The sequence below is a fragment of the Mirounga leonina genome, unplaced genomic scaffold (assembly GCF_011800145.1).
Source record: "Mirounga leonina isolate KUSES-001 unplaced genomic scaffold, KU_Mleo_1.0 Mir_114, whole genome shotgun sequence".
NCBI lineage: Eukaryota > Metazoa > Chordata > Mammalia > Carnivora > Phocidae > Mirounga > Mirounga leonina.
Genome location: NW_023270265.1, coordinates 2527796 through 2554615, shown reverse-complemented (window position 1 = coordinate 2554615; position 26820 = coordinate 2527796). Strand labels below are relative to the sequence as shown.

The 26820-nt window shown below is 39.3% G+C and overlaps 1 protein-coding gene across 4 annotated transcripts in view; it reads right to left on the bottom strand.

Moving 5' to 3' along the window:
• The window catches only part of ADK (adenosine kinase), a 510536-nt gene that overhangs the window by 466844 nt on the left and 16872 nt on the right, over positions 1-26820 (bottom strand). For 2 of the 4 annotated variants that reach the window (XM_035022256.1, XM_035022282.1), the window contains exon 2: positions 3350-3424. In XM_035022256.1, the coding sequence (XP_034878147.1) occupies positions 3350-3424 (75 nt within the window). Of the gene's footprint in view, positions 1-3349; positions 3425-21016; positions 21279-21540; positions 21724-26820 lie in introns of those variants that run through there. The other 2 variants (XM_035022274.1, XM_035022265.1) reach the window with 2 other exon arrangements.

Below are 26820 nucleotides of genomic sequence, written 5' to 3'. Positions count from 1 at the left end.
AAGTTTTATAGTTTTAGGTTTGACATTTAGTTTTATCAGTTAATTTTATATACGGTGCAAAATATGGATCCAAGTTGGGTGGATATTCAATTGTTCCAGCACCAGGTCTTCAAGAGACAATCCTTTCTCTACTGAACTGCCTTGTACCTTTGTCAAAAATCAGTTATCCATTTGCATATAGGTCTTTTTCCAGATTTTTTATTCTATGCCAGTAATATGTTTATGGTGGTATCACCATTTTGGTTACTGTAAATTTGATTATAAAATTTTACTATAAAATTGATAACTGAAAATTATTAGCTTTACAATCGTTCTTGAACTCAGTACTAGCTTTTTGTAGATTTCATTAAATATTCTACATGTCTTTTATTTCTTCTTTCCTGATTGCCCCAATTAGAATCTTTAGGACCACTGCATACATTTTGAAGTGGTAAGAGTCAACATCCTTGAATTGTTCCTAATCTTAGGGGAAATTATTCAGTCTTTCACCATTAAGTGTTATGTTACTTATTAGTAGGCTTTTCCCTAACCTAACTACTTCAAAACTTCCTACAATGCTACAATAATCAAAACAATGTGGTACTGGCTAAAGGACAGACATACAGACCAATGGAATAGAATTGGGGATCCAGAAATTAACCCACAAGTCTATGTGCAACTGATTTTCATCAAGAGTACCAAGAGCAGGGGCACCTGGGTGGCTCAGTCGTTACGTGTCTGCCTTCGGCTCAGGTCATGATCCCAGGGTCCTGGGATCGAGCCCCGCATCGGGCTCCCTGCTCAGTGGGAAGCCTGCTTCTCTCTCTCCCACTCCCCTTGCTTGTGTTCCCTCTCTCGCTGTCTCTCTCTCTGTCAAATAAATAAAGTCTTTAAAAAAAAAAAGAGTACCAAGAGCATTCAATGGGAAAAAAAATAGTCTCTTCAAGAAATGATGCTGGGGAGCGCCTGGGTGGCTCAGTCATTAAGCGTCTGCCTTCGGCTCAGGTCATGATCCCAGGGCCCTGGGATCGAGCCCCACATCAGACTCCCTGCTCCGCGGGAAGCCTGCTTCTCCCTCTCCCACTCCCCCTGCTTGTGCTCTCTCTCTCGCTGTGTCTCTCTCTGTCAAATAAATAAATAAAATCTTTTAAAAATTTAAAAAAAAAAAATGATGCTGGGACAACCAGATTTCCATGCAAAAGAATCAACAGAACCTTTAACATGCATCTTATACAAATATTAAAACAGATCAGGGGCACCGGGGTGGCTCAGTCGTTAAGTATCTGCCTTCGGCTCAGGTCATGGTCCCAGGGTCCTAGGATCGAGCCCCACGTCGGGATCCCTGCTCGGCGGGAGGCCTGCTTCTCCCTCTCTCACTCCCCCTGCTTGTGTTCCCTCTCTCGCTATGTCTCTGTCAAATAAATAAATAAAATCTTAAAAAAAAAAAAATTAAAACAGATCAAACACCTAAATTTAAGTGCTAAAACTATAAAACTCTTAGAAGAAAACGTACTCATGAATCTTTGTGACCTTGGATTTAAAATAAATTCTCAGATATGATAGCAAAGCCACAAGCAACAAAAGAAAAAATAGATAAACTTTTGTGCATCAAAGGTAACTATCAAAAAAGATTTTATTTTTTAAATAATCTCTGCACCCAACGTGGGGCTCAAACCTACAACCCTGAGCTCAAGAGTCGCAGGCTCCACCGACCAAGCCAGCCAGGCAGCCCCCCAAAATACAATCTTTAAAAATAAGTGAATAAATAAAAGAACAAGTTTTGGCAAGAAAATGGAATTCACATATAACACTGGTAGGAATGCAAAAGGGTGCAACCAGTGTAGAAAAGTTAGGTAGTTCCTCAAAAAGTTCAACAAAGAACTACCATACTCGTCAATTCCACTCCAATGTATGTATCTTAGAGAAATAAAAACATATGTCCACACAAAACTCGTACATAAATGTTCACAGAAGCTTGATTAACAATAGCCAGAAAAGGAAACAACCTAAATGTCCATCAATCAATGAAAGGATAAAGTATGTAAAAGTGCCTTTTACATTTCAGGTAGCATCTTAGAGTAGCACAAGCCATTTAGAAAGGATGATGACTGGGGCGCCTGAGTAGCTCAGTCGTTAAGTGTCTGCCTTATATATGGATATATATACCCACACACACAATGGAATATCATTCTGCCATAAAAGGAATAAAGTACTGACACATGCTACAGCTTGGATGAACCTTGAAAAACATCATAACATCATGCTAAGTGAAGTAAGACAGACACAAAAGGTCACATACTATGTTTCCATTTATATGAAATAAAATGTCCAGAATAAGCAAATCCACAGAAACAGAAAGGAGAATGGTGGCTCCCAGGAGACCAGGGCACAGGGCAGAGATGGGGAAGGGCAGGCAGGGACAGTGAAATGACTGCTTATCGGGTACAGTTTTCTTTCTGGGGTGACGAAAATGTCCTGGAATTAGACAGCAGTGATGGCTGTAGAACACTGCAAACGTACTGGCACTCACTGAATTACACACTTTAAAATTGTTAAAATTATAAATTTTAAGTGAACTTTACCTCATTTTTTTTTTTAAAGTGGCTGCCCTTGGGCACAGAACTTGCTTTCTCATCATTAATCCTTTTTTTACTACTCAATTTTTTCCTTGTACCAAATGGTGTCAGACAACCAGAAAAATAAACACAAACTGATTTCCCAGCTAAGTTAAAAACATCAAAAGTTACTATTAAGGGAGAAATAATATAGATTCCTGGCCTCTGAATTATGTCCTGCATATTCTTCTTGTCCTCTCTAATCCTATTTTTTCTCCCATTTATGTTATAGTACCACGACAGATGTAGTTCACTGACAGCAATCTAAAAATTTGGGAATTAAATCATTAGGTAAATCATATATACTTCTTCCTTGCACAGAATAAAAACTAAATTTCAAGTGAAACAAGCAATAGGATTGAACAAATGTACCTAAAGTTTTCCCAGGGAAATTGTGGTCAATTACTCAACAAATAATGATAGTGCAACTTGCTATTAATGAGTTTAAATTTCCTGAGTTTTCCTCCAACTGAAGGTGCTGAAGTACAAAGTTTTCACTAGCTTTTCTTTAGATATAAGGTTCACATAGTGGGGCGTGTGGATGGCTCAGTCGGTTAAGCATCTGCCTTCAGCTCAGGTCATGATCCCAGGGTCCTGGGATCGAGCCCCACGTCGGGCTCCCAGCTCAGCGGGTAGCCTGCTTCTCCCTCTCCCTCTGCCTGCCACTCACCCCCTGCCTGTGCTCTGTCAAATAAATAAAATCTTAAAAAAAACAGTAAGTTTCACATAGTACATATGAAGAATTTAATACTTACTTATCAAGGAAATCCTTATCCACTACAGCAGTGATGTCAAGAAGAGGATTTCCCATTCCAAAGAGAATATTTTCACTAAAAAAAAAAAAAAAAACACAAAAATGCAAGCATAAATTAGAAATACTTCTGAAAGTAAGTTGATGTATAAAATGCATACAAATATAAAAATAAATATCTTCATTTTACCTTGAAAATAAACATAACATACTAGTTTATTAAACCTTTGGTTTGCCTTTTACATTTCAGGTAGCATCTTAGAGTAGCACAAGCCATTTAGAAAGGATGATGACTGGGGCGCCTGAGTAGCTCAGTCGTTAAGTGTCTGCCTTCTGCTCAGGTCATGATCCCCAGGTTCTGGGATCGAGCCCCATATCGAGCCCCGCATCGGGCTCCCTGTTCAGCGGGAAGCCTGCTTCTCCCACTCCCACTCCCCCTGCTTATGTTCCCTCTCTCTCTGTCAAATAAATAAATAAAAATCTTTAAAAAATAAAAAATAAATAAAAAAATAAAAAGGATGATGGCTTTTAAATTGGATGAAATAGAGGAAACCAGATCCTGTGATCTTTTTTCATAATATTCAACAGCTAATCACTGAAGCTAATTAATTTCAATGTTTTATTTAAGGGGTCTATCATAACAAAGTTCTATACTCAACAAATATGACAGATAATTAACTCTTTTCTAGCTAGTAAGATACCGAACTAACAAAAGTTATTGGGGAGGTTGCAGAAAGTCCTATAGGAATCCACCAAGAGCCCTATCCTTGAACAAGCTGGGAATGACTGTGGTGAGACCTGCCCAATGGGTATCAAAAATGGTATAATTTTTAATTACATTTAACAAACTTTGAAGTCTGTTTTCACAATGATCACAGTATTGATCAAAACCAAGGAAAAGCTAGAACTCCACCGCAAGTGATGCCTTAAACGGAAGCCCAACTGACAGCAAGCAATGGACCAGTGGCCATCGTTCGGTCAGCCTTGATAGGAGGAATCCTTCTAGGTTTTTCAACGAAATTTGCTTCTGTGTAATTTCCCACTGATCTCCAGTTTGCTGAAGATCTCTTCCAGTTGCCTCCACACCAGTTACTATCCTCACTATTTGGAGATCAGTAATATCAATAGGACTGGTACCCCAGAGTTTAAGAGAATGGGATATAACCTATAATTATAGTCTATCGTGATTCAGAAGACTGAATTACAGTATCATATTAAAACAACAGATTTGGGGCACCTGGGTGGCTCAGTTGGTTAAGCAACTGCCTTCGGCTCAGGTCACGATCCCAGGGTTCTGGGATGGCCCAGCATCAGGCTCTCTGCTCAGCAGAGAGTCTGCTTCTCCCTCTCCCTCTGTCCCTCCCCTGCTGCTCGGGCTCTCTCCCTCTCTCTCTCAAATAAATAAATAAAAATCTTTAAAAAAAATAAAAAATAAACAAAATAAAACCACAGATTGGGCAACTATGGCTGAATATACAAAGTTATTTGTCCCTTTTTTCTTTTTAAAGAAAGCTGATTGGGGGAGAGTTAAAATAAAATACATTTATCTATTCAGACTTAAGTTGTATTTGTAATCAGAATAAAAATTTAACAGAAAAAGAAAGTAAGTGCTTAGGAGATAAAGGATCAACAGGCAGATACAGTAAAACTTGATGATTATTTTATTAGAAAACTTCTCTGATTTATGTATTGTTACTCAAACAATAAAAACTCTAACTTGATTTTTTAAAAAAGTATGGGGTGTCACTGGGATGCCTGGCTGTTTCTTTTTATTCAGTGTTTGGTTCAATATACACAGTCATCGAACTACCACCAGAATCAAGATAGGGCAGATTTCTAACACCACAAAGTATCTTGCTACCTTCATGTCAATCTCTCCACCCCAACTTGTCCCCTCTTGGTTTTAAGGACTATAAGTGTGACATTTCTTTTTCAGAAGTCAATCCTTTGAACACCTCCATTGTACTCCATTTGAAAATTTAGTATACTATTAATAAGTCAGTATACCCTCTCTGGGCCTAAGGTTGCTTTTTTTTTTTTTTTTAAGATTTTATTTCTTTATTTGAGAGAGAGAGAGAACACAAGCAGGGGGAGCAGCAGCCTCCCCGCTGAGTAAGGAGCCTGATGCAGTTCTCAATCCCAGGACTCTGGGATCATGACCTGAGCCAAAGGCAGATGCTTAACCATCTGAGCCACCCAGGCGTCCCGGGCTTAAGGTTTCTATAGTCAAATTAGAATGAGGGAAAAGATGAGCACCCTGAATCACAGAACCCTGTTTAAACTTATATTCCTAAACTTATCTGTCTAGCAAAACCTTTTTTTTTCCTGAATGCAAATGGACAAGAATACATTTACGCAAAGAACAAGAAAATGCTGGGACTGAATCACTCAAATTTAAGACTGGGAGTAATTTTTTATATATTATTAAGAATAATGATGGGGCACACTTGGGTGGCTCAGTTGGTTAAGCATCTGCCTTTGGCTCAGGTCATGATCCTAGGGTCCTGGGGTGCAGCCCTGCGTTAGGCTCCCTGCTCAGCGTAGAGTCTGTTTCTCCCTCTGCCCCTCCCCGCCCGCCATGCTCCCTCTCTCTCTCACTCTCTCAAATAAATAAAATCTTTAAAAAAAAAAAAATTATTGGGAAAAAATTTAACGGATACTTGTTCTTTTATTATTTGTTAATTAAAGAATAACCTTTGCCTTGTTATTGCCAAACAATATTACAATTCAGTTAAGGTCATTTGAAGCCATTCTCATAATAAACCTAGAATTGTGTGCTTGTCATCTATTCCTTGTCATCCTCCTACTTTCACCCCAAATTTCCTCGTTCAAGAGATCTAGATGAAACTGATCCACCCCAGTTCATGGGACAGTGAGAGTCTGATTAGCTTAACCTTGAGGCACACGAAAGCCAAAACCAATCAGCACAATGTATTTCTCTACCCTTATTGATCAGAGATAGGCATGTAACCCAAGCCAGTCAAATCAAAATGGACCCCAAGATTTTTTTTTAGGAGTGCTCACATACAAACAAACTATCTTTCTTCTGGGTAGATATAAATGTAGAAGGTACTGGCACCTTTAGTACCTCAAGGTCCCTTGGTGGGCTGCTTTGGGATAAATCTGACATCACAGAGGGCAGAATAGAAAAACAAAGAAACTGGATCATCGATGAAGTTGTTGGACCAATTAGGCTTCACCTGAAACCTATACCCTCTTTGGACTTTTCAATTACATGTAGGTTAGCTATTTTGTTGATTCCAATCTCAGATTCATTTTCTAATACTAACAGATATAAATTGCATTTCATTTTGTGAATCCGCTTTATTTTGTAATTCATTTTTATTATAAAGCCATAGTATAAACAAGATTGTTAATATTTGCATTACAAATCCATGTTCCATTAAGTTCCTCTTAGGATAAAGTCTTAACTTATTCTCAGGCAGATCTCTTGGATTTCTTTTCCTTCCCTCCATGGGGAGGGTTATATGGATTTTACTTCTACTGTTATTGAAACAGGGGGCTTGAAAAAGTATGTTCAGCCAACATTTGCCATTTTCTTTGTATATGTCCAATAAATGGTAATAGTAGTTCCATATATTTAAATAAATTCCACTAATTCACATATAGATGCTGCTTTGTGTCTTAACTTATAGTTATTTGTAATTCTTGAACTGTACATGTAGACTACTTCCCCAAACAGAACTCAATAAATGTAACAGAAGATGCCAATCAAAATTTTAATATAAATCTTAAAAACATAATAAATTAAGATGGTGTAGAAGTTTCTAGGTTGGTGAACACAACTATTGGGAGGGTCGCACTGCCCATGGAAGTTCATTTCCCCACTCCTATACCATTTTGCGATATTGTGGTTTAGAATAAGAAATGCATACTTGGCCTTCATCCTGGTCCCTGGCAAAGAGCTCCTTAAAACTTTAGCATTTCTGGAAGACTGGGATAAAGGTGTTTTGTTATGTTAATGAGGCTACTTTTGGAAAACAACACCGTAACCTAAGGATGGGGGGGGCGGGGAGAATCTCAGGTGACTAGAGCATTAGAATTTTCAGTCCCACCCCCACCTCCAGGGAGGGGATAGGGGCTGGAGACTTAGTTCCATCATCAACCATTTAATCAACTGTGCCTTTGTAATGAAGCCTCCATATAAACCCAAAAGGATGAGTTTTAGAGAGCTTCCAGGTGAATATCTGTGGAGATTTGGTGAAAGTGGCTCCACCATGTAACCACCTGTCCTTTCCCACATATTGACTTATGCATCTCTTCCTTCTGGGTGCTCCTCAGTTAAATCCTTTTATAATGTTAAAATAAATTTCTAGGCCCAAGATGGAGCCATCTCCTGCCCAGAGTGCCTCATCAGCAAACTAAACTTTTGTGTTCGTGTAAATGGTCCAATTGACCAGAAATGTAGTATATCCGGTTAGCTACTCCCCTTACACCAGCCAACTCTATACTTATTTCCTTGTTCCTTGATCTTTCTAAATAAGGTCAGATATGCAACCCTAGTCAATCACACCATTCCCAAGATGCCCCTTTTAATACTCTATAAAACACACTCTTGCCCAAAATCCCTTGGGAGGAGTACTCCACTGCTTGTAAGGCACTGTACTCCCTGAATCCATGCAGTTTTCCTTTGAATAAAGGACATCAAGCTGTTACCAAATTGTTTTAGTTTTGTTATCTGACAACAATAAACCATAATCTACTAACTAAAATACTTCTCTGAGTTCTGTGAACCACCCTGGCAAATTATTGAAACCAAGGAGGGGGTCATGGGAATCTCTGATCTGTAACTGGTTGGTCAGGAGTACAGATAATAGGGGCGCCTGGGTGGCTCAGTTGGTTAAGCATCCAACTCTTGGTTTCAGCTCAGGTCATGACGTCAGGGTCGTGAGGTCAAGCCCCCCACTGGACTCCTTACTCAGCATGGAGTCTGCTTGAGATCTGTCCTCCCTCCCTCCCCTCCCCCTCTGCTCCTCCTCCCAACTCGCATGCCAGCTCATTCTCTAAAATAAATAAATAAAATCTTAAAAAAAAATAAGAAGTACAGACAATAACCTGGACTTGTGACTGGAATCTGAAGTGTGGAAGGGGACAGTCTTGTAGGACTGAGCCCTTAACTTGTGGCATCTAACGCTATCTCCATGTAGATAGTGTCAAAATAGAGTTAACTGCTTGGTGGTGTTGGAAAACCCACACATTGTACCTGCCCTATGCATCTCTTCCATTTGGCTTTATACTTTATGATAAACAGGTAACAATAAACAAGTACATTAAAAACATAATAAAAAGGAAAACATTCAAAAGAAATAAAATAGTATCTTAGGCTAGGTTCTCCCAAAAGCAGAGCCTGAGACAAGGGCTTATAAACAAGGCCCTTATTTGAAAAGTGATTCCCGAAAGCAGAAGTGAGAGATAAGGGAGTGAAACAAGAAAAAGGAAAAGTCTACAAAGATGTTACTGAGTTGGCCATGATGAGAAATGATATTGCTCCATCCCATCACTACAGGTGACTGTGTCTCAAACTTTTCAGGAAAACTTTTAAAATGTGATTCAGAGATCTCCGTCTAAAGGACAAAAGAGAGAGAGAATTTATACAATGTATACAGTGACTACTCTCTCCCATTACAAGGAGTACAAAGCATGGGCCCTAACAAGAAATGCTATTAGGCCGTAATTGTCCAAAGCCTGTGTGGAACCTGTTGCAGCAACAATGGCTAGTCTAAGAGGTGGGGACATAATGGGAAAGTAGCACATAAGACGTATCTATGTTAAAATTATACAATTATTTCTTGGGGTACCTCGTTGGCTCGGTCGGTAGAACACACAACTCTTGATGTTGGGGTTGTGAGTTGAGTCCCATGTTGGGGATAGAGATTACTTAAAAAACTATACAATTATTTCCAAAAGCAAATACTTTAAACTACTCTCCATCATTGTATCATTAATATGACTTCATTCTAATATGACAAATTAAAACTGCTAAAAACATTAATTCTTCAAAATGGCCAGTTTCTTAAATACAAACGCGTACAAACTAGTGTCCAGGCCAGTACACACTAAGACAAGCATTACACTTCTTAAATGGCAAAGAACCTACATAAGTAAGCATTTATTGTGATCTTGTTCTACTAGATGTAAGCATACTGGGATTACTATTTTGTTCCAAATGTTATCAATGTCTTTTTCCTGGAATGGATGCTAAGATGAAAGATACTGAATAATGTTTTTTTGGTCAGTCATTTTCAAATTCCTCATAATTTAGAACCCCAGCAACATAAACCTGTCCTATAATTATTATTTTGTTCGACAGATAACAAATTTTATGCACTAACACAGATATCAGAGTAAGAGTTCCTGAGAATAATTTGTCTAGGCTTTTGATAAATTAATGTTATCAGCCCTCTGGCTAGCAAAAATGTTTAGTTGCACTATCATGCCAGAATAAATACTAATAAAGAGTGTCTTTTTTTTTTTAAGATTTTATGTATTTATTTGACAGAGAGAGACACAGCGAGAGAGGGAACACAAGCAGGGGGAGTGGCAGAGGGAGAAGTGCTGAGCAGGGAGCCCGATGAGGGGATGCGGGCTCGATCCCAGGACCCTGGGATCATGACCTGAGCCAAAGGCAGACGCTTAATGACTGAGCCACCCAGGCACCCAATAAAGAGTGTCCTTAACTGTTCTACCAATCATCGTCTCTTTAAATCCAGAAACCTCAGCTTTATATGTGATTTCTCTTTCCACCACCAAGCACCATCTTACCAGTAACTGCATTTTCTCAGTTTTATTGAACAGTTCTTATACCAGGAACCTCCACAACATCCCACTGGCATTGCTTTTAATTAGGCCTAAATTCATATATTACTAATTATTTGGCCACAATAAATGGCCAAATAGAGTTAACTGCTTGGTGGTGTTGGAAAACCCACACATTGTACCTGTATATATAAATTCTGTACAGTATCACCCGAATTACATTATTTAAACAATCTATTGTATTTTTCTACTTAAAGTCAGCCTAGCTTCCAATTATATATAGGATAAAATCTAAAAGACTTAGCCTTTTTAACATACAGGACATTGAATCTAGCTGGAACCTACCGTATTTCATCAAATCTAATATGCCCTGAACTGTAATATATATTCCAATTTTTCATGGTGATTGACAAAACACAATCAGTTATAAAATACATGCTAATTTCAGGGATATTAAAACGGGAAGAAATGTGCATATTAAAATCACTGAAATATGGTGCCTAACTTTATCTCTCACCATTTTAATACATACATCATCTATTTGCTAATCATAATACTCCACTGTTCCTGAAAAAACTGACTGCAGTCCTTCCCCTACTTCTTTTGCCTGGCAAATTCCCATTCATCTTTTTAAAATTTCTCATATGACACCTCTTTCAGATATTATTCTCTGCCCAACTCATACTGAAAGGTTCCCATGTAAAGGTGCACAAGTTGTCCCCTGCACAACTCCAGAGGGTGATGTTCACAGTATGAATGATAGCTTCTGGAGTTCTGTGTTAAGTACTGCTCTCTGTTCTCCCAAAGTTTTATTCATTCTCTCCCCCTAGGTTCTGTAAGTTCTTTGATAAAACTTTTTTAACAGTGAAATGACAGAACACTAATTCAAGACAGGTTGTGATAAGTTAAAAAGGAACATTGTGTTCCCTAGAGCAATCACTAAACAGTAATACAAAAAGGGGCACCTGAGTGGCTCAGTCGGTTAAGCATCTGCCTTCGGCTCAGGTCATGATCCCAGGGTCCTGGGATCAAAACCCACATCAGGCTCCCCACTCAGCAGGGGAGTCTGCTTCTCCCTCTCCCTCCATCCCCGCTCATGCTCTGTCACTCTCTCTCACTCTCTCAATTAAATAAATAAAATCTTTAAAAAAAAAATACAACAAAATCTAATAGAGGATATAAAATGAAAAACTACAACATACTCAACTTAGAAAAGGTGGCAGGAAAGACAAAACAACATAAAGGATAATGGAAAACAAAAGGATGGTATACTAAAACCCAACCGTATTAGTAATTATATTAAATGTAAATGGATAAACACTCCCAATTAAAAGATAAAGACTGTCACACTGGATTAAAAACTAAATGGGGCACCTAGGGGCTCAGTTGGTTGGGCATCCAACTCTTGATTTTGGCACAATGGTGATCTCAGGGTCATGGGCTGGAACCCCGCATCAGGCTCCGTGCTCAGTGCAGGATCTGCTTGGGATTCTCTCTCTCCCTTTCCTCTGCCCCTCCCCGCCTCGCTTGCATACGCTCTCTCTAAATAAATAGCTAAAAATTTTAGAAAAACAAATTAAACATAATTGCTAGAGATACACTTTGCATATAAAGGCATAGAGAGTTTGAAAATAAAAGATTGAATAGAAAGATATTCTATGCAAACACTAATTATAAGAAAACTGCAGTGGCTGTATTAGTATCATACAGGTAGACTTTATTAAAGTATAGCTGACATGCAATGTTACATTAGTTTTAGCTGTACAAAACAGTGATTTAACAACTCTATACATTACGTTATGTGCACAAGTGTAGCTACCAACTGTCACCATACAATGCTACTACAATACCATCAACTATATTCCCTATGCTGTACAGACTTTAAAACTAGGTAGACTTTTTTTTTTTTTTAAAGATTTTATTTATTTGACAGAGAGAGACACAGAGAGAGAGGGAACACAAGCAGGGGGAGTGGGAGAGGGAGAAGCAGGCTTCCCACCGAGCAGGGAGCCCGATGCGGGACTCGATCCCAGGACCCCGGGACCATGACCCGAGCCGAAGGCAGACGCTTAACGACTGAGCCACCCAGGCGCCCCTAAAACTAGGTAGACTTTAAAACAAGGAGTGGCACCATATAAAAAGGATTTCATATAAATAAGTCATTTCATCAAGAAAAGAAAATAAATGGCTTCAAAAAACTTGGGGAAAAAAAATTGAGAGAAACAAATTAGACAAATGCACAGTCTTAACACCCCTCCTTTAGTAATTGGCAAAAGACAAAAATAAGGAAGGAATCACAGTATTGTACATTTATCCTAGAAAAATGAAAACTTAAGTTCGCACAAAAACCTGTACACAAACGTTCACAACAGCTTTATCTGTAATAATAAAAAAAAAAACTGGAAATGACCAAATGTCCTTCAACAAGTTAGTAGGTAAACAAACTGTAGTACACCAATACAATAGGTGAACATGGAATAATAAAAAGAAATGAACTATGACATAATCTGGATGTATCTCAAAGACACATGCCAAGTGAAAATAAAAGCCATGTCTATGTGTTACATACTGTATGATTCCATTTATATAACAATCTCAAAGTGACAAAATTATATTGCTAAAGGACAGATTAGGGGCGTCTGGGTGGCTCAGGTGGTTAAGCGACTGCCTTCGGCTCAGGTCATGATCCTGGAGTCCCGGGATCGAGTCCCACATCGGGCTCCCTGCTCAGCGGGGAGTCTGCTTCTCCCTCCGACCCTCCTCCCTCTCATGCTCTCTCTCATTCTCTCTCTCACAAAAAAAAAAAAAAAAGAACAGATTAGTAGTTGCCAGGCCTTGAGGGGAGGGGGTGAACATAAAGGGATAACACAAAACAGTTTCTCTGTGGTGACAGAACAGTCTAGGACCCTGAGTTAATGGTTACACTAATCTGGACATGATAAAATTTTAGGGAACTATACACCACCACCACCTGGCCAGTAAAAAACAGTGTGTGCAAAAACTGGTAACATTCTAGTAACATCTGTAGTCAACTTAAGAGTCCTGTATTAATAAGGAAAGTTGGGTGAAGAAGAGTGCAGAGGAACTCTCTGTACTACTTCTGCAACTTATGTGAGTCTTAATGTATTTCAAAAGAAAGGAAGAGTATATTAAAAATGTTTTAAAAGACAATTGGGGTGACATTATGACAAATAAGAGCCTCCAAAGACCATCTCTTCCATTAAAGCAACAAGACATCCAAAAAAAAGTCAAAATCAACTTTTTCAGAACTCTAAATATTAACCAAGGGCTTACAACAATCTGGGGAGCATTAAAAAAAAAGGCCAAATACCATTAAAAACAGCAAGCTTTGTGCCATTTTAACTTGCCCTATCCCCATCCCCCTCTTCCCAGCTCCATGGTAGCTTTAAAAAGCAAAAACACACACACATTGAAAACCAGCCTAGCAGCTACTGGAGGGGTCAGAAGAGGACTGGAGCTCTTTCAAAGCCCTATTTTCAGAGAACTGCTATTATTTGAGCTTACAGGCAGTCCCCTGAAAAACCCCATTCCTGAGGCTTCTTATTTGACCTCAGAGCTTGCCCAGCTCTAACAGCCTTTTCCCCAGGGGAATTTGTCAAAAACAATCAACTGCAATCGTTTAACATCCCAGCTTCTGAAGCAGTTGGCCCAAATAAAAAGCTAACCGAAAAACTTAAAAGGAAAAGTGGGGGCATGAGATATCCATAAAGGGTTCTGAAAAGTTCTGAATATTCCTGAGAATCTAGAAGGCCATGTACATGTGCCCAGAGCTGTGGCATGCTCAAGAAAAACCTGAAAGGTCCTAAGCAATCATCTCTGAGCCATAAGCCTCTGCACAAGCAGGAAATAAAGGTTATGGCAGAGTTGTAAGCCTGCCTGAGTGTGAAACATATGCTTCTACAAGCACACAGAGCACTCAGCAAAGATTGGGAGACAGTAACAAGCATTGGCAAGAATGTGGAGAAATTGGAGCACCTGGGTGACTCAGTCGATTAAGCAGCCTGCTCTCGATTTCCACTCAGGTCATAATCTCAGGGTCCTGGGACTGAGCCCCCATGTTGGGCTCTGAGCTCAGCGGGGAGTCCGCTTGAGGATTCTTTCTCTTTCTCTCCCTCTGCCCCTCCCCCCTACTCACATACCCGCAGGCTCTTTCTCTCTCTCTCTCTCTCTAAAATAAATCTTTTTTTAAAAATTTTTAAATCTTCTATCCTTTTACCCAAAAAACATTCCAGGCCCAGATAGCTTCATTACTGAATTCTATGAAAAAGGTAAAGAAAAAATACCAATCATACAAAACTACATTATGACAGTGTGGTACTAGCCTAACAATATACAAACAGATCAATGGATCAAAATAGTGAGTCCTGGAAAAAACCTACACCAATCTAATCAACTGACTGAGGACTCTTTCAAGAAACTCTTACACCACAGCAAGAAGATAGTTCAAGATGGATCACAGATGTAAATGTGAAAGCTAAAACTATAAAACTGGTCGCTAGAGGCTCTAGGGACTCCAGCGCATCCCCGTGGCGCTGCGCTCGCGGTTTCGCCTTTGCGCCCGCGCTCACCCTGTTCTCCCACTTCTGTGGGGCCATAGTCGTTCCGTGTGGAGAGTCAGTCCCTGAACTCACGGGCTACACTTTCCTAATAACAGCAGTATCTGTTGGAAATGTCGGACAGCTTGCAATGGATTTGATTATTTCTACACTATGTGTAAGAATGGTTACTTCTATACCGATTGTCTTGTGCCGATGGTTGGAAACAGATATTCCATATGGAAATTATATCACTGACATTTTTTTTCACTAGCCAAGTGAATAGAATAAAGAAATATTTATATCCCTTAGGCTCTGTAAGGCCAATTCTTGCATTTGTATTCTGAATATGCCTTCTTGCACACTCAAGAAAATGATCTCTGATAAGGTAACTGATTTAATAAAACTTTTTTTTTTTACAAAAAATTAGAAGTTTATAGTCTTCCCTACTAATGAGACACTAACTTATGTAGTAAATCTTTTTTTTTTAAGATTTTATTTATTTGTCAGAAAGAGAGAGACATAGAGAGAGCACAAGCAGGGGGGAGCGGCAGGCAGAAGGAGGAGCAGGCTCCCCATTGAGCAAGGAGCCCAATGCGGAACTCAATCCCAGGACCCTGGGATCATGACCTGAGCCAAAGGCAGACACTTAACCAACTGAGCCACCCAGGCATCTCAAGTAATAAATCTCTTTTTGACCAAAAAAAAATCTCTTCCCTCCATCCAGCTTCATCTGTTTTTTTGCTTCCTAAAGGATCATTCTTTCCGTCATACAAATAATGTTGACAATTTCAGCCAACCCCACCCCAAAAATCTCCATATATATCTTCAACTATTATTAATTCCCTGCTGCCCATTACAGTAAAACACTTATAAAAGATAGTCTATGCTCTGTTAAATAGTAAGTTCCCTTAAACTAGATAAAATTGTTCATTTTATTTAATTCTTTTAGTTATCTCTACACCCAACATGAACTCAGGACCCCGAGATCCAGAGTCACACGTTCTTCCGACTAAGCCAGCCAGGCACTCCAAAATTGTTCATTTTAAATTCAATTTTCAGAAGTACATATGTGACATGACTAACACGTATAATTTGTAGCTTAAACATTTTTATGTTACTGTCATTTTTTTTATGTTATTGTCTTTAAATCCTCACAATAGCCCAATTGGGTAGGTATTGCAATTATCTCTATCTAACAGAAATAAGAGGTTCAGGATGGTTTTATTTTTTTTTAAAGATTTTATTTATTTATTTGATATACACAGAGAGAGAGAGAGAGCGCACGCACACAAGCAGGCGGAGTGGTAGGCAGAGGGAAAAGCAGACTCCCCCGCAGAGCAGGGGGAGCCCAATGCAGGACTCTGGATCCCAGGACCCCGGGATCATGACCTGAGCCAAAGGCAGTCGCTTAACCAACTGAGCCACCCAGGCACCCCAGAAAGGTTTTATAACCTGTCAGAAGTCAGACAACAAATAAATGATTCCCAACTTCAAATCATGTGCTTTCATGTTTTATATACTACATCTGGACATCCAGAACTCTCAGTACAATAAAAATGTCTGACCGATGAAAAATACCCAAACCTAGACAAAATATAGACTAATATTCTATGATCTTATGGTTCTATTTCAAATCTACTACAACAAAATTATTACAGTGCACAAGTAGATAACCAGATAATTTATTACCCAAATGGGACACATTTGAGAATAAAGGAAGAGCTATTAATAATTATGCCAAGATAACTAGCATGATCCAGGACTGTCCTGGGCAAACTGGGACATACGGTCATCCTATTTATAAGCCAGCTTTGATATTTGAAAATAAAAATCCATACTTATGTTTTATTATAGTATTTTTTAAATAATTTAAAACTGAGTAGGCATGAGGAGGTAAAGAAACAAGATCATTAACCAATGTGACAGGAAAGGGTTAACATTCAAACAGTCTAGGCAATCATTTTGGTTCCCTTCTATCTTTTGACAGTTCTTATTGTAGCAATACTGTGGCTGAAAAGATTTGTAGTTAGAAAACCTTGTATGCTTTTTCAAACAAAGATGACCTATTTACAAATATGAGCATTAACAACTGACAACACTGCACAGTTCTTTTTTTTTTTTAAGATTTTATTTATTTATTTGTCAGAGAGAGAAACAGAGCGCACGCACAAGCAGGGGGAGCGGCAGGCTGAGGGAGAAGCAGATTCCCCGCTGAGCAAGGAGCCTAATGTGGGACTCGATCCCAGAACCCTGGGATCATGACCTTAGCCGAAGGCAGATGCTTAACCGACTGAGCTACCCAGACATCCCAACATTGCACAGTTCTGTATGAGAAGGATTTCTGTTTTCATTCTTCAGAATATTTCATAAATGAAAGAATTTCATTTTATTTTAAAAAGCTCATTTGCCTAAGAAGTCCCATAGCATAAAAAAGTTTGCATAGTAATCTGAAATTTACAATTCTTATAAAAGACACAGGTCCTGCAATGAGTCTGAAAATTCTATTTAAAGGCTCCAAAGAAACTAACTCAACAAAGCAAGGCAGTTTCAATCTTAGCCACATTTTAGTCTCCATATGAATGTTGTGGCTTGGCAGATCTTACTGGATGCATCTCAAAAGTCTTGACTGTTACAAGAAAAATACCCTAGGACCCAACCCACAGCCCACATAATTTTCCAATGTAGGCCTAACCCACAAAAGTAGTTCCAGAATCATCATGTAGGGCACAGTCATGTCAAGTCCCAGAATAGACCAAATCAGACCTGTCTGGACAGGCCAAAGAATAGGGTTCCTTAGCTCTATAGCAAACACTCTCCCTGTCTCCCTACCTCATTTTCCTAGTCTTCCTGGCACAAAATCAAGTTCTAAACCAATGTCCAAAACCAGGATAGGCACTGATGTTCGGAAAACAAGGCAATATTCACAACAGTATTTTGAAACAGTGTTGCTCAGTGAAAAGTACATAAAGTAGGAGTCAGAAGACCTAAGTTCTATCTTAAGCTCTACCACTGCCTAACTAGGACATACCCTTCACTTTGAGACTCAAGGTCCAGTATAGAGAAAGGAAAAGGGTAAAATGCCCTCTAAGATTCTTTCTTTTAAGATTTTTTATTTATTTAATTGAGAGAGAGAAAGAGAGCAGGAACAGGCAGAGGGGCAGAGGGAGAAGGAGAAGCAGACTCCCCACTGAGCAGGGAGCCCAATGCCGGACTTGATCCAGGGACCCCCCCAGATCATGACCTAAGCCAAAGGCAGATGCTTAACCAACTGAACACCCTCTAAGATTCTCATCTAGTCCTAACACTGCACATCTTTCGATGTCTCCTGAATTTAATTCAAGCATCAACTTTTCTATTGGGCCAATTAAAAATGACAAGAGCATCAATTTATCAAATATGTTCTATCATTTCCCAAATAAAGACCAGTTGGAATCTAATATATATATATAACAAAAGATAAAAGTCATTCTTCAAGGATTATTGGTTTTAGAGGCTGTAAATTTAGACTTCATCAATAATGATGCAGCAGAGCAGAATACAAATAAGTCAAAAAGATAGTATCTCCAGCCAATTTCATTAAAAGATCTTAAGTTTTTTAAAAAATGCTTTTGATTTAAATCATTATTTATGAATTCCTAATAGCTGAATGCTAAATTGTAAAGGGCATTGAACCAGGTGTCTTTAGAGATCTGGATTCTAGTTCAAGATCTGCAACTGTTGGGTTGAGCTTAAACAAATCGCAGTATCTCTTAGCTTCAGTTTCTTGAAATGTAAAATGAGGGAGGGAATCAGATGGGTAAGTTTGCTTCCTATTTAAAAATTTAAAATTTAAACTTTTTTCAGACAACACTTTCTCTAAGAGATTCAAATTGCTTTAATGAGAGAACATTGCATTTATAAAATGCCTTAAAATTCAAAAGCACTTTCATACCTACCTAACAACACTGTGGGATACATATTAGTATCATTATCACTGAATATTTCATTAAACAAATGTCCAGAGAAGAAAAGGAAAAGAAAATCAGTGAACTCAAGAAAAATGATTCAGTTAGAACCAGGTATGCTGACCACTAGTCCTCACTGGTTTCCATCTTACATTCTGTCATTGCAAAGACTTACATATTACTGTATTTAGCAACAATTATTTTAAGTATGGTGTAAAAAACAACATTGGACATAAAGTCAGATTTGGATAATTTTGTGATCTGTATCACTCTCCTCACCAGTAAAAGCTGGTCAATAATACCTAACTTTGGGCTACTGTTAGACTAGGCACAAAATGGGAACAAGCCTAATACCATGTTTGTGAAAACTAAAACTGACAAAATTCACTGAATGCAGTCTTCAGTGGAAAGTGGCTGGTATCTTTAGGATTACCAACTCATTCAAAACTGCGACCACATATAGAGAGTTGCTTCAACTTCAGTAGTCTCCCTGCCTACTCATGAACCCAAGTTCTAAGTTATCAAATTCCTTAGAGGACTAAAGAAAAGCAAAAAAGAGTTGCTATAATTGTTTCTCACAATACTTGACAATTTTTGTCCATAGAAGCAGCTTTTTCAGGAAATTAAAGTATATTGTTTCTATAAAAGCATCATGCAAGGCACTACATCATGGACGTCTGTATTCAATTCCTAACTGCCACTAAATGATTTCGCACAACTTTTCTTGGTCTGTTTCCTCAGGTGCAAATGTGGTATCTGGTTTAGAAAACATATAAAAAATTTGGGGGGGTCGGAGTGACTGGGTGGCTCAGTCAGTTAAGCATCTGCCTTTGGCTCAGGTCATGATCCTAGGGTCCTGGGATTGAGCCCCACGTCGGGCTCCCTGCTCAGGGAGAGCCTGCTTCTCTGTCTCCCTCTACCTGTCGCTCCCACTGCTTGTGCACGCTCTCTCTCTCTCTGTCAACTAATAAATAAATATTATTAAATTATATTTATTATATATATATTTATTATATATATATTTATATTATATATAGTATTAAATTATATTTATAAATAAATAAAATCTTTTAAAAAATTGGGGGGTCATCATTGTAATTCAAGACTATGTAAAATACAAACGAACATCTAAAGAAACAACCATAAAATTTAACTATTAGCAATTATCAATCCTTCCGTAAGTCAAATAAGGCTGATGTCAACCTTTAATTCAGTCTTGAACACAACAGCCAATTCAACCCCTACATTAAAACACCCATCCGGTTGTCACTTGCCAAGCAACAGAAGCTTTAGATTTGTGTTTCTCCACGGAAGAGCAGTCAGGACCATTGTCTAATGGTCAATGAAGACTGAGTCCACGTAAGAACTGATTCTTAACATAGAAAGTATTTGACCCACACTCCTAATTAGCAGCAGGCTGCAAGGATGGGAATGGAAGTGGGAGTGAGGTGAGGGGAGATTAACTTGGTTTGACAGCATGGTGTTAATTCATCCGAAAACACTCTTAGCATTAAAAGCTAGACTCCCACATCCCAATATAACTTACTGTGAAACCTTTCCAAGTAGGTCTCCAAGTTTTAGCACCAGGATTTCTCCTTCTGCATAATGAGGTAAATATTCTTTGTCTATGTTAGTATAAAATTATGTAATTTAAGAAAGAAACTGTATCCGAGTTCAGCACAGTTGCATCTTACCTTATCTTACCTGAGGATTAGGTTTCCAAGTCATCTCTTGAATATTATATAGTCAAAATTGCCACTGAGATATCATCAGGGCTTAGACTGTTGGCAGCTCACAAGCCAAAAATTAATTTAGTTTATTCTCTTCAATTTGTGCTAGAGCCTCCCTTTCCCTGGGACAATGAACGCCAAGGTCTACTTTAAAAGAGGCAGTTCATGGCGCCTGGGTGGCTCAGTCGGTTAAGCGACTGCCTTCGGCTCAGGTCATGATCCTGGAGTCCCAGGATCAAGTCCCGCATCGGGCTCCCTGCTCAGCGGGGAGTCTGCTTCTCCCTCTGACCCTCCTCCCTCTCATGCTCTCTGTCTCTCATTCTCTCTCACACAAATAAATAAAATCTTAAAAAAAAATTTTTCAAAAAAAAATAAAAGAGGCAGTTCAGAACACTGGGTAAATAAAGCAATTTATCTCTTTTTATAAACAGTCGCATTAGCATAGTTAAACATTCAGTCAATGCTACCTGTACAAAGTGGAGCAGCCCCTTAAGCTGTCACCATTAAGAAAACAAAAACAAACCAAAAAACCGAAGCTTCACAACTCTGGAAGAGCAATTGGGGTTAAGTCTCCAGTTCATGGCTCTCATTTTATACCTACTATCTCACAAAAGTCATTTCACTTGTAACTCTCAGATCCAAGTGGGTAAACAGATGGTACCTTGGGGAGCCAGAATACGAATTCCAGTCATGAGCAAACATTTTAGGGACACACAATTTCGCAACTTAGGGGCTATGTATCTGCATCAGAGCAGGGCCAAATACGCTGGTCTGCTCACGGCCATCAACGAAGTTGTCAGAAGGCATGGCATGCAGGCATAGCCACACACGGTCCACGTCACACTTCCTCAGGCGCTGGGTCACCCCTGGGGGGGAAAAGGCAGCTGCATTTTTTTCATGAGAAATCCACCACTACACACACAAGCAAGCTTCAAGCCCTGGGATCTGGGCGAGGGTCACCTCAGCGGTGCGGCTAGTTACAGGGCTCCGCCATGTGCAAGAGACCCAAAAACTTCTGAGAGCAGCAATGACCAAATGAAAAGTGCAGCGAGAACCTCCATCGTGAGGGGGACCCGTGCCACGGGGAGGTTGCAGACCACTCAAGAGAAGGGGCGACAGTTCTCAGCAGTCGGGAGGCTAACGCCCAGCAGGCGAGCACTTTAGGCTGCCACCCTCTCTCATTACCTGATGGACGTCATGGCTTCACTTTCCCGCCCCACGCACCAGCGCTCGCCTCAGATGCTTTGCGTCCGCACCGGCAGCAGCAGCGGCAAGAGCAGCAGCAGGTACCACGGCAACTGCTCCTCGGCTCAGGCACTCGGCGACCGGGAGCGCGTCCTCACACACCCCGCACGCCGGCGGCCCCGGCCGAGCCGGCCCCACGCGCTGATTGGTCGCGCCGGGAGGGGGCGGGCGCTCCGCCCACGGCCGGCGGCCGGAGATGAGCCCGGGGCGCCTCCGGCCGAGGCGAGCCGCCCGCGTGTCTCGCGTCCGCTGCCTGGCGCGCTGGCTAGCGCAGTGGCTAGCGGGCGCGGTGGCCATCTTGAGTCTTGGTAACGAGGTTCCCCCTCTTCCCGGCTCGTGGGGCAGGAGGTTGGGTGCCCGCCTCAAAAATGGCCGCCCCAACTGGCAACGGGTCTGTCAGTCACATGGCCACGGTCTACCTCTGCAAGCGCAGGTCGCTTTAACAGGACTTGGGACAGGGACGCTGTCAGGGCAGTCTGTGGGGATGGGGTTTAACAGCCTGGAAAACCCATCTGCAGAAGAAAAGCAGCAACCTTCTGGGAAAACGTCAGCCCGGGGAAAAGCGAACGCGTGGCAACAGCAGCAGGATGTGTTAAATTCGAACTCGCAGCCTTTAAGAATCAGTTGCTGAGTCCGGTGGTCTCCAAACGTTCTTGGACTTCAGAAACACTTAGAACGGTTTAATATGCAAGTGTCCAGGGCCCACTGTAAACTTTGTGCATCAGAATCTAGAAAGGTGGGGCCCGGATACTGGTATTTTTAGCGAGTACCAGGTGATCCACGTACACATACAAAGTTTTAAAGCCTCTGGGTCAAATTGGCCCACTCATACTATACTGCTTACCACACTTTTCTGAAAAGTATGCAAAGGTCTGAAGCAAGAATCTAATGCCATAGAGGGGGGAAAAAATGGAAGGACCCTAACTCCTGGTCTTAACGTTACAATTTAGTGGGGCTAAAGGGTTAGGAAACTGATTCTGAACCACTAATAAGACAGGTAAATTTCAACTGCGGTAATGATCGGAGGGAGGAAAATCATTGTAAGCTTTATGACCTAAATTGCTTTTCTTTATTCCCTCTTTATTCTCGGTAAAGTAATATTTATATTAACACACTACAGCCTCCAGTGGCATTCACTTACTGACCATATAGGGTGTGATCAATTCCACAGGTCTGAAATCAGTTATATTAGAAACACAATCCAACATATGATACTGAAATGTGCCCAATGTGATCGAAATAACTGAATTTATTTTATTTTATTAAATTTTAAAACAAAGCAATGTAAAATATTTTCCATCAAACACAATTTTTTTTCATTGGACTATATCTCACTTTTTAACTGTTGAAAATTTAGCACCCAAATTGAGACACTGCAATTATAAAATACATACCAAATTTTTCAAGACTTAGTACAAAAAAATATATATTATTTCAGTAATAATTTTTATATTGATTACATGTTGTAATAATGCTTTGCTACACTGGGTTACATAAAATGTATTAAGATTAATTTAAACTGTTTCTTCTTACTATTTTAATGTGGCTACTAGAAAACTTAAAACATATGGGTCTTGCATTGCATTTCTACTGGACATTGCTGTTCCACTGTCCAAGTTAGACTTCCTTCTTTTCTTACCTATCATTGCCCCTCTGACAGAATAATTATGTTCACAAAATGAAATCAGTAGGGAGACCAGTTTATACAGATCTGTGGTTCCTTGTAACCATCTAAAACATCAAATATTTCAAGACTTCCAGTTTCATTCAAAAATGCTTTTTTTAGCATTGTTCTCTTTAATTTGTTAAATGACTATCCAGAACGAACCCATGGACTATAAATCTGGTGCGTTTAGTCCAGGACAAAAGAATGTTAAAAACCTAATTATGCTTGGCTGAGTGAGAGTTTGACCAAATGTCCACAAGCAGACAAATCAGTTGTTCCTCTGGATTAAAAAAGATCTGAATCAAAGAAGCTGCAGAATAGCAATCTGAAGTGGAGGAGACATGAACAATTCAACACTTTCCCTCCTCCTCTTATGGAAAATGTTGACAGCCCACATGAACTAAAGTCAAATCAGGAATAATCCTTAGAAAGGATTTCAAAACCTCAATGTAATTTTTAATATGCGATGTAGTATGGTGCTACTTTATTATGCATACATTATCATTTGAGGGAATCTTGTTAAAATAAGGGTTGGTCTCTGTGACCAAGACTTTGCCAATTCTTTATGCACCCAGAACTAATTAATTGCTTCTGGTCCCATAGGCCATGTTAAATAGCAAGGTTGTAAAGGTAGCAAGACAGTATTTGGAACCTCTGCTTGGCTCCCTACTAGCTGCATGACCTTGGGCTGGTTCTTAACCTATCTGTCCCTCAGTTTACCCATTACATGCTTTTCAGGGCATTGTGAAAAATAAAATTCTAGTAAAGTGTCTATTGGAGCCCTTGGCACATGAGGTAAGTACTACTTTGTTATAATCACACGGGTTAAAATTACATCTCTGGGAAGCATGATATGAAATGAACATGAGGGGCGCCTGGGTGGTTCAGTCGATTAATCTTCTGCCTTCAGCTCAGGGCATGATCCCAGGGGTCTGGGATAGAGCCCCATGTTGGGCCAGGGAGCCTGCTTCTCCCTCTCCTCCCTGCTCCTGCTCTCTCTCAAATAAATAAAATCTAAAAAAAAAAAGAGAAAGAAATGAACATGAATTTGGCCCTATGAAAAATAAAATGCACTTTTCCTCATGCCTAAAATACTTCAGTGATTCCCACTTTTGATTTTTAACAAGAAAGTTTTTTTTAAATTAATTTTGGTACCAAAACAGCTAGACTTGAAATTTTATTTTTTAACAAATATAGTGAATTCTGTGTCATTAAGGAAAGATAAGAGTCTGCAATATTCAAATCTTTAATCAAAATAAAGCCATATCACATCCTCTTCATCTAATAATCTAAACTTTAAATGTCTTTCTCATAATCAGTCAATGCAACTTTCAAAAAGTTTACTCTTTTAAAATGTATTTAGGTACCAGAGTTCATTTCAGCAGGTATAAACATAAAAACGTTATTTGAGCAAATAGGGCTCATGTGTGATTGTCCTTTCAGAGTCAATCAGGTAGCGACAAGTGTAAAGACGTGTTTTTCCATGCAAAAGCAGATCTTTATTCTTTCTCTCCTAGGCCTTTTATTCTTTATCTAATCTTCCCCTACCCTCTCTTCTACCCAGTTTTTCCCATCTCTCCCTCCTTCCTTCCCTCCAACATGCAAATACACACACACACACACACACAGAGCTAATGAGTATTATTACTTACCCAGCCTGTTAAACATTTTTTTAAGATTTTTTTTTTAAAGATTTTATTTATTTGACAGAGAGAGATACAGCGCAAGAGGGAACACAAGTAGGGGGAGTGGGAGAGGGAGAAGCAGGCTTCCCGCGGAGCAGGAAGCCTGATACAGGGCTCGATCCTAGGACCCCCAGATCATGACCTGAGCCGAAGGCAGATGCTTAACAACTGAGCCACTTATTTGACAACTGAGCCACTTATTTGACAATGACTGAGCCACTTATTTGATGGAGAGAGATAGCGAGAGCAGGAACACAAGCAGGGGGAGTGGAGAGGGAGAAGCAGACTCACTGCTTGAGCAGGGAGCCCGATGCGGGGCTCCATCCCAGGACCCCAGGATCATGACCTGAGCGGAAGGCAGACGCTTAACCGACTGAGCCACCCAGGCACCCTACTTAAACTTTTTTGATCAATTTTTTAAGTAACTTATTTCAAATGTAATCTTTTCACTTCAGAGAAAAAGCAGCCAACTGAAATTTCTAACTTTCATTAACCTCCTTATAGCTTAAATCGGTGCATCAAGATAAGTGGGTCAGAACAGTTTGCTCTTGGGTAGATAAGTAAATATTTTATTTTATTTAACAGTTTGGTTAGTCAGCCACTATAAAAGCAAATAGATAACTAACCCCAAACAGCTAAGTGCCTCCAGGTAGCCTAAATAAATACGTAGACCCACCCTACTACATTTTTTCAACAAATGCTTCAAGCCCAAAAATGATAGCTAAGTTCTCTTCAAACACAACCAGTTTGCAGTTAAGGGTGCAATAAAACAAGCACTTTCATACACTGTTAGTGGGAGTATAAATTAATACATTTCTAGAAAGCTTTTTGGCAGTATGTGCCACCAATTCCTTTTTTAGGCAACTATCATAAATTAAAATAGAACAATGTGAACAAAGATTTGTACACCCATTTATTCATTTCAGCATTAATAGAAAAAATTTATGATATTCTAAATAACCAAAGTAGGGTAATGGTTAAATAAATTGCAGAAGAATGTTATGGAGCTATTACAAAATGTTTTCATAGACCTTTTAAGGATGTAGGAAAATACTCATGGTACGTTAAATGAAGAAGCAAAATAAACAAAAGGAATGTAGAGTATGAGCTTGACTGTGTTAAAAAAAAAAAAAAATACATGCCATTATGCAAAGAAAAAAGATGGGAAAGAAATATACCAATATGTCATTATGGGTTTCTCTGGAAAGTGGGATTATGTGTAATTTTTACTTTCTTTTTCATATTGATCTACCTTATAAACTTTCTACTATATATTGGTTTTATTAATGTAAAATTTTCATATTATTAAATTTTAATTATATTTCTGAAATATTTTAAAAATACAAAAGTTATTCCTTCTGTTTTTTTTAAATGTATTTTTTAAATCACAACCCATCAGAACTACATTTTATTTTTGGAGGAACTGGGCTTATTTTACACATCTCATCTTTTCACGTATAAAGACTGTTTAAAACAGGAATAACAAAAATAAAGTGTCTTTATGATTTTCTTGGTTAATTTTAAATCTTAACTTGACAAAAATTAAAAGCATAAATACCACTTTTAGAGCTCTGCATAGCCCCTAAGAGGCCAGCTGTCACAACACTGAATTTGGAATGCCTTCCCTGCATATTACTTAAAAATACATCTCATTTCCTATAAATTAAGATGCTAATAAAATAATACTTCTAAAACCATCTATATCCTACTCCAAAAAGAGAAATTTATCTCCCTAAAAATAAGTAGTGTGCCATAGCATAAGGTTCAGGAACCTGGGAAAAAGGAGATAGGAATTCTAATCCCGGACCTAACAAAGAACATTATAACCTTTAGCCATCAGTTTTCTTACCTGAAACACAAGGGAGTTTG